Genomic DNA, 8,611 nt, shown 5'->3' on the forward strand with positions numbered 1-8,611 from the left:
GTTGCTGGAGAGGTTGCTGGAGAGGTTGCTGGAGAGGTTGCTGGAGAGGTTGCTGGAGAGGTTGCTGGAGAGGTTGCTGGAGAGGTTGCTGGAGAGGTTGCTGGAGAGGTTGCTGGAGAGGATGCAGAAGAGGCTCCAACAGAAAAGGCTTCTGAAGAGGCTCCTGAAGACACTGCTGAAGCACCTGAAGAGGCTCCCGAAGAGGTTGCTGAGGCACCCGAGGAGACTGTTAAAGCTCCTGAGGCAGCTCCCGGAGAGGCTGATGACCCAGTTGATGAAGCAGCCCCCGAAGACCCTGTGGTTGAGGCGACCGCGGCAGAGACGGCAGGAGAGCCTGCACCTGAAGAAGCTACAGATGAAGCCGGGGATGAGCCGGCGTCTGATGAAGCTCCCGAACATGCACCTGTCGAAGAAGTTGCTGAGGAACCAGTGACCGAAGCAGCCTCTGAAGAGCTCGGCGCATCAATTGAGGCACCAGAAGAAACAGCCGATAACGATGCCACAGTTGACGAGGAGCCCGCAGCGGAGGAGGCTGGACATGAAGAAGAAGTTGAACCAGCTGCTGAAGAGAAAGAAATCCCAGGAGCGGAGGGATCGATGTCCCCGCTTGAAGCAGCTGCTATTGGCGCAGTCGTTGGTGCGGCGGGTGGCCTTATGGCATCGGAAGCGTCCAAGAGTTCAAAGGAAAGACGAAGGAAGTCTCATGAGAAACGCGGACACAGTTCGAAAGATCAATTGCATGGCCATAGAGGGAAGCTTGAGAGATCCAGGGGCGAAGCAGGACTATTCGACAACGCATTCGCGAGGGAGATCAAAAGACAAGCCAAAGACAAAGAGCATGGCCGACACGACCGTTCACCTGAGGAGGAGCGTGAAAGAGCAGAGAGGAGGAGAGCCAAGAGAGCTCGGCATGAAGGTGAGCGACCTGTCACAACGGATGGTCAAAGTCGACGCCAGGCCGAGGAAGACGGTGCCAAGGAAGAGAGAAAGCGTAGACGCCACGAAGAAAAGGAAAGGCGAAGATCGGAGGCTGAAGGAACAGACGCCGCCATGAAGAGGAGGAGCAAGGAGAAGGAGAAAGCACCAGAGTCATCTCGAGATGCTGCCACCGAAAGCAGCAGTGAGCCTAGGAGAACGAGGCGGCCCAGCAGCGCAGGAACTCATTCTGGTGGTGGTTCTCCGGTGGTGCCGATTCCTGTCATTTTGAAGAGGATGGCCACAGGCGAGAGCGATACCAGACCTCTGCTGATGATCAAGGTGAACGACACCGACTTTTCAGGCGACAGATCACGAGAGAGAACGAGAAGTCGTCATCACGAGCACCGCGAACACAGACACCACAGGTCTCGCGAAGATGCTTCGGATCGAGAGCGAGTTGACAAGGACGATGTTACAGAGGACCGGGCAAGGTCATCGAGACACGCAAGCTCAAGGAGGGATCGCCATTACCATCCTGAGCCTCGCACAACTCCAAGGTTCGGGTTCTTGGGCAAAGCAATCAATACACTTGTGGAGCACACGACTGTCAGGGAGATCTGGCGAGGAGAGAGGGTTGGTGCCTGATATATGGCGTCCGAGACATGCTTGGGGCCTCGAAGCTGAGAGTGAATGGAATACACATCGTCGACAGTACTCGCTACATGGCAGGATACCAGGGATCAAGGAAAATGGTGGGGACTGGAGCACTCGTTTTAGGGGGATCTCATATGTGCCGGGCGGCGGATTGGTCTCACGGCCAGTTCTTTGTATAACTAGTGCCTAATGTGTTAGGATTAGCCAATGTACGGAGATGGTAGTCTATGAATGAGCAATTTTCTTTCTTGAAACCATGGACGCTGAATTCCCGGCCGGCCAACTTCGCCGTCGTCGTCGCCGTTTCGGGGAGCGACCGATGCCTCCGTCGACGGAGAAGTCCTGATGGGCTGCGACACCAGAACGACCTGCCGAAAGGAGCCCAAGCTTAGAGGGTGCACGGCAAGTAAGTTTGCTTGTTTCGGTCTTGGTCGCCCCTCATGTTTGGACACAGGACCACAGGCCGTTTTCGCGTTTCTCCACGTCATGGGAGGGGCAGGCGGCATGATGCGATTTTATTTACTACTGTTCCGGCAAAACGAAGGCCCCTCCAAATGACCTGGAAGAAACATTGACTCCAAGCAGCAGGAGGTCAAGTATACTTGGTTTCCTTATCGTACCTCATTCTCGTCCTGATCCGTTACAAATTGCTGATCTGCAGGACCGTCCGCCGTGCAATTCGCGGCTCTTTTGTTCAACTAACAGCATCGCGCTGCAGGCTCTGTCTCTCCTACGTCCCCAGCCAATTTACCACAATGGGTTCAACCAGCAAAGACATGAAGGCGCAAGCCATCTTCCCTGGTAATACTGCTATGTTTATGAGATTCCCGAGCAGAAGAAGCGTGGTCCACAGCACACAGGGAATGGTGGCATGCTCACAGCCGTTGGCGGCGGAGGCAGGGCAAAGAATTTTGAAGATGGGAGGGAATGCCGCTGTAAGTAGACACATCCACAGAGGTACAGTACAAACTAACGAGGCCATCAGGATGCAGCCGTCGCAGTCGGTATGTCAAGTATCTTCTTCCTCCTGCTCGAATTGCGTCTAACCGTCCACCAGCTGCTGCGCTCAACATGACGGAGCCCACCTCGACCGGTATCGGAGGAGACATGTTCTGCCTTTTCTTCGACGCAAAGACAAAGAAGGTTCATGCTCTCAACGGCTCAGGGCGCAGCCCGAAAAATACCACCCTCGAACAAGTGAGGAAAGAGCTGGGTTTGTCCTCGTCGCAGAATGGCAAGATTCCCGTCCTCAGTGCGCTGTCCGTCACCGTTCCTGGGGCGCCTGGAGGATGGGTTGATGCAATTGAGAAGTTCGGGAGCGGAAAATTGAGCTTGGAGCAGATCCTGACTCCGGCAATCGAGCTGGGAGAAAATGGCTTTCCCGTCAGCGAGCTGTCGGCCATGTGGGTGAGTATTGTCTGAACTCCATCATACCTTTGAAGCTCAACGCTGATACGGTGCGCAGTGGCACGAAGGTGAAGAAGATCTTAGGCGTGCGTCCCCGAACTACCGCGAGATGCTCAAAAGAGACAAGCACTCGGAAGATTTCGTTCGGGCTCCTCGGGCTGGCGAGATCATGAGGAATCCAAACCTTGCAAAGACGTTCAGAGCCTTGGCTACAGAAGGGAAGAAAGGGTTTTATACTGGGAGAATCGCTCAGGCCATTGTCGACGTCTTGAAGTCTTCAGGAGGACACATGGAACTGTCAGACCTGGAGGACCACATGAACCGAGGGCCCCAAGAGACCGAACCTATCTCGCTGAGATTCAACGCTCAGAATGTCAAGAAGATGGGACCTCAAAGAGTGACGAATGGTTCACCCGACGACCATTTTGTCGAACTGTGGGAGCACCCGCCCAACGGACAGGGAATCGTTGCTCTTATGGCGCTCGGCATCCTGGAAGAGCTCGAGCGGACGAGGCAGATTCCCACGTTTGCGCAGGAGGACCACAACAGTGCTGCACACTTGCATGCCGTGATTGAGGCACTTCGAATAGCGTTTGCTGACGCTCGATGGTGGGTAACGGACCCAGAATTCATGCCGATAAAGTCAGCAGACATGATCTCGCGACCATACCTAGCCGAACGGGCCAAGCTGTTCAACCAAGACAAGGCTGGTATTTACAGCAATGGACAGCCCGGACCCAGCCCAGCCCAGAATCATAGCGACACCGTGTATTTCGCCGTAGCGGACAAGGAAGGCAATGGCATGAGCTTCATCAACTCCAATTACGAAGGGTTTGGATCTTCCATCATCCCCCAGGGCTGCGGGTTTACCCTCCAAAATCGAGGGTCGAACTTTGATCTTGGCCCACCAGAGCATCCAAATATCTACCAGGGCGGAAAGAGGCCTTACCACACAATCATTCCAGGGATGATCACCCATGGAAAAGAGGAAGAACGAGAACTGCACTCGGTATACGGCGTGATGGGCGGCTTTATGCAGCCGCAAGGCCACCTCCAAGTGCTTCTCAATATGGAAGTCTTTGGCATGAATCCGCAACAAGCCCTGGACGCCCCTCGAATCTGCATTGAAGCTAGCGTGCCCAAGGAAGGTGATACACACGCAGGAACCGTCTACCTAGAAGAAGGCATTGATGAGGCAGTGGTCAAGACATTGAAGAAGATGGGGCACGATGTCGTGGTTCTTCAGGGATTCCACCGAGCCAAATTCGGTCGAGGACAGATTATTCGGAGACATGTTGACGAGGACACCGGTCTGGTGGTGTATAGTGGTGGAAGTGACCCGAGAGGTGATGGATGTGCCTTGCCAGGGTAAACGAGGGATGATATTGGACCATGGTAGGCAAGGCTGTGTACCTCGTATCTACGCAGATATTCATTCACCCACGAGTACTGAGTACCTGCATTGGGGGTGATCATGGTGTGCTTTTCAGCCAGCCGCACCGCCAGCCTTGAGCAGCCACCAAGGGTCGATCTTGCCTAGCTGGTCCAATGAGGGGACTTGGGCTTGAGCCTTGCTATGCCTTTCAGAACACCAGCCTTGCTTACTTATAAATGCTGCCCATCTCGAGCACCCATCTCGTACGAGAATAATCAGAGGTAGAAAGATGTCGTTTTGAGCGTACTCGTACAAGTAGAATGAAAGTGCAGCGGCAGTTCCGGAGAAATTGCTATCTGAGCAACTCGAAGGCCGTTGGATGGGATCCTCGTATCGTGCCACTGACCTGCCATATGAAGTTACTGCCTGGAGGGAGATGGGAAGGTGACACCGGGGGAACAAGCTTTTCTCGAAGCCTGGAAGCAAGTGGATGAGGGGTTGAACCCAGGCCTCTAAATAGCTCTGCCCAGGTAGTCAAGTGGTCATAAGCACCGCCCAAGGCCAGCTAAGAATTTGCCACTAGGGGCAACTAACTACCTTGCCAGGGACTTAGTTGGACTAAGAAAGTGGAGGTCGTCGCCTGCCTGCGCTCGGCCTTTGCCGATTTGCAACTTCACTGGCCACCGTCCAAATCATTGCGCATCACTCCACCAAATTGTCCATTGAACCTCGTCCATCCCTTTGGCTACTTCAGTTTGTGTGTTGGATTGATTCATCTCGTCGCGTCCGCTTTGTCAATCTAACCAGTCCCTGTGTACGAGGTACCTTTGTTTGATGGATTCAATGTTGATCGTGGCCAAATCAACGGCGGAACATTGTTGGCCAACTGAGCCCTTGTCGAAAGCTCTGGTGGAGCAAGACCTTCCTCGGTAGGTTACATGCTGGTAGCAAGGACACCGTTATCAGCTCGTTAGCAGGTACACGATCAGGCTCTGGACGAATCATCAATGGCGATTGACCAATCCTTCCCCAAGATCGTCTCCAGCCGCCCAGCCTATTCCTACCTTCTCGCCGCCATCCCGCGATTCTCTTCCCTTCCACGTCATAGACTGAGCCTTTAACTGCTGCTTCTGCAGGGGCGCTTCTCAATCAGCGTTACAATGTCGCTTCCCACACGCCTCTCTGAAGGCACAACCTTGCTACGGCTTTGACCGTAGACCGGTTCCTCGGGGAGCTGCAGGATCTTGTTATCGTTCAATCACCACTTTGTATCGCCTCGGATGACATGGATGCTACCACGAGGCGGAGATAGGGACCCTGGACCACCGGGGACAGCTTTCATCATGGCTCAACTGTGAGGCGGGAATCATCCCAGCTTTGGATGGAGGGGGAAGCTCTGAGGGCTATTTGGGATTTTCCTTTATTTGCCTTGGTCCCCCCTCCCGGTGCTGTCGTGCAGGTTTTGGTGCGCCTTTCAAACTCTCCGTCTGCCAGGCAACATGAAGTTCTCCATCATTGCTCTGGCTTTGGGTCTCGTTTCCCTCACTTCCGCGCGTAGAAGCGCCCAGCATGTGGGCAAGAAGCTCCCACAGCTCAAGCGAGCTCCAGCGCCTCACGCGCACCCTGTTGTGCCAGAACTCGAGAAGCGAGCAGCACCGCACAAGTTCTTGAACAATGCCACCAAAAGTTCGTCCCCAATTCATACGATTGTAGGATCATGGCTGACCAGGCACAGAATATGCGGTCAATGGCACCGGAATCCCTGATGTGGATTTTGACGTGGGCGAATCCTATGCCGGCCTCTTGCCTATCTCCAGCGAAAAGAATGCTTCGGAGCTGTACTTTTGGTTTTTCCCTTCGTCGAACCCGAATGCGACCAATGAGATCCTGATTTGGTTGAATGGCGGTCCTGGGTGCAGCTCCCTAGAAGGCTTCCTGCAAGGTCAGTGGAATTGGGATTCTGGTGGAAAAGGGCTCCGCTTAACAGATGTCGCTAGAGAACGGACCGTTCCTCTGGCAATACGGTACATTCAAGCCAGTGCGCAACCAATGGTCGTGGACAAATCTGACGAACGTGGTGTGGGTTGAGCGTGAGTTTTCACCAACGGCGATCGACATTGGGGCAGTGAGCTAATATGGTATAGAACCTGTTGGCACCGGCTTCAGTCAGGGCACCCCGACAGCAACGTCGGAGGCAGACGTGGCTTCGCAGTTCCTTGGCTTCTTCAAGAACTTTGTCGAGCTTTTCTCAATGCAGGGCTACACCGTCTACATCGCCGGCGAATCCTACGCAGGGTACTACGTGCCTTATATTGCCGACGCCATGTTCAATGCGAACGACACTGAATTCTACAACATCAGCTCGATCATGATCTACGACCCCAGCTTGAGTTATGACGTGGTGCAAGAACATATTCCGGTCACAGCATTTGTCGACTATTGGCTACCGCTCCTCGATCTCAATGCCAGTTTTGTCCAGCAACTGCATAACATGTCGGACGCTTGCGGGTACACCGCCTTCATGGAGGAGAATCTGGTGTTCCCTCCCAAGGGACCCTTGCCAACACCACCGAACGCCGATCTCAGCGATGACTCGTGCGATACCTTTGACGCGGTCTTCTTCGCGGCGTCGGCCATCAACCCGTGTTTCGACATCTACCAAGTGGCGACGACATGTCCACTGCTGTGGGACGTGCTTGGTTTCCCCGGGTCGTTCGACTACGTCCCTCAAGGAGCCTCGATCTACTTCAACCGCAGTGACGTGCAGAAGGCCATCAACGCTCCTCATCAAGAGTGGATGGAGTGCACCAATGTGGACGTGTTTGTCAACAACACGGATAACTCGCTGCCGTCGGCGCTGAGCGTCCTGCCCGGGGTTATTGAAAGTGCGGACAGGGTCATCATTGGCCACGGTATTCTCGACATGATCCTGCTGTACAACGGTACTTTGCTTGCGATTCAGAACATGACGTGGAATGGTGCTCAGGGGTTCTCGGCTCCTCCCTCACGTTTTGGTGATATGTATGTCCCATACTACACCGAATTCGACTTTGAACTGGGGTCGACTGCTGGATCGGGTTTTATGGGCAAATGGCATACCGAACGAGGATTGACACTGGCGACGGTTGAGTTGTCTGGACACATGATCCCGCAATACGCTCCATCTGCGGCATACAGAATGCTAGAATTTTTGTTGGGCCGGATCCCGAGCCTGGGAACGGTTGGCCCATTCACGACACTGCAGAGTACGAGCTACTGAGTAGGTCAGAGTCAGCGTCACGATGAGCAGCAATCAAGTGATGTGGGGATGTGGACGCAGGAAATGCGGGATGGGGAACATGATGATAATATGTAATGTGTATGCATGACAATAAAAAGATCCACTGCATTGATGCCAAAGTAAATGCGAGTCACTGTGTCTTGTGCAGGGCTTGTCAGGATCATGCCAGACAAGGTAATGGTGGTGTGTGGTGCGAGGCATGTGGCGTGGTATAAGGCTGCAGCATTGGGTTGGTGATGGTCAGATCAACATCTTCATCCAACTGCCACGAGATGCCCGGATACATGTAGTAATCGCCTTTCCTATCCTCTTATGCCGGGACGCCTGTCATGTCAGACTCGGAATGTCTGGGAGAGGCTGACCCGTTCCCATCCTCCTCCTCCTCATCCTACTCCTCATACTTGTAGGTCTGCTCTACATGTCCCACCCGCCCAGGGCCATCCATGTCATGGAGAATTGACCCCACATTGATGGCTATCGCTACAATTTCGGCAGATCGTGGGGCACATTTTTTTGGTTCGTACGAGCGAGACACTTCGAAGACCCTTCCCGCTCAGCGACCTGAATCTTTCTTGTCGGCTCACGGAATCAGGACCGCGCATGCTGACTGATTCTGATAGTCTTGTAGTTCAAACATTCGTCCAGCTAGCTAGCTAACCAGCCCTGCCAGCCCTGAGAACCGCTTGGGGGAAATCCCGACAGGAGCAAGAGCACGAGGGTGGGGAACTGGAGGACTCGAGAGTTTCGATTCATGTACTAGGTACGAAGCAGAGTTGATCGAACTGCGGGTGATGCGGGGACGGTCTTGGACGGTGAATTGGGGGGCACCCTTGGTTTTTGCCATGTCGAACAGCCATGTGCCACACAGACATCAGTCGCAGCTCGCTCTGAATATGCCTGACTGGGCGGCCTTGGAGATCAGCTTTGGTGGCTTGGATGAACTTTGGTGGCTCGCGGTGGCTCGATGGCTCCGGGGG

The 8,611-nt window shown here is 54.0% G+C and overlaps 3 protein-coding genes across 3 annotated transcripts; all 3 read left to right on the plus strand.

Annotated features, from left to right (window-relative positions):
* Positions 1-597: 597 nt before the first annotated feature.
* AYO20_11776 (hypothetical protein) lies at positions 598-1,563 on the plus strand (the record flags this gene model as incomplete). Its single annotated transcript, XM_022649983.1, has 1 exon — positions 598-1,563. The coding sequence occupies one exon, from the start codon at positions 598-600 to the stop codon at positions 1,561-1,563; it is 966 nt and encodes a 321-aa protein (XP_022494040.1).
* A 764-nt stretch (positions 1,564-2,327) lies between these two features.
* On the plus strand, positions 2,328-4,351 carry AYO20_11777 (hypothetical protein; the record flags this gene model as incomplete). Its single annotated transcript, XM_022649984.1, has 4 exons — positions 2,328-2,507; positions 2,558-2,576; positions 2,630-2,979; positions 3,038-4,351. The coding sequence occupies 4 exons, from the start codon at positions 2,328-2,330 to the stop codon at positions 4,349-4,351; spliced, it is 1,863 nt and encodes a 620-aa protein (XP_022494041.1).
* Positions 4,352-5,853: 1,502 nt separating this feature from the next.
* Positions 5,854-7,613, plus strand: AYO20_11778 (hypothetical protein; the record flags this gene model as incomplete). The annotated part of the gene is made up of 4 exons (XM_022649985.1): positions 5,854-6,040; positions 6,090-6,296; positions 6,352-6,444; positions 6,499-7,613. 4 exons carry the CDS (start codon positions 5,854-5,856, stop codon positions 7,611-7,613), a joined length of 1,602 nt encoding a protein of 533 aa, XP_022494042.1.
* Between the last annotated feature and the right edge of the window lie 998 nt (positions 7,614-8,611).

The sequence above is a fragment of the Fonsecaea nubica genome, assembly GCF_001646965.1.
Source record: "Fonsecaea nubica strain CBS 269.64 chromosome Unknown Scaff210, whole genome shotgun sequence".
Classification (NCBI taxonomy): Eukaryota; Fungi; Ascomycota; class Eurotiomycetes; order Chaetothyriales; family Herpotrichiellaceae; genus Fonsecaea; species Fonsecaea nubica.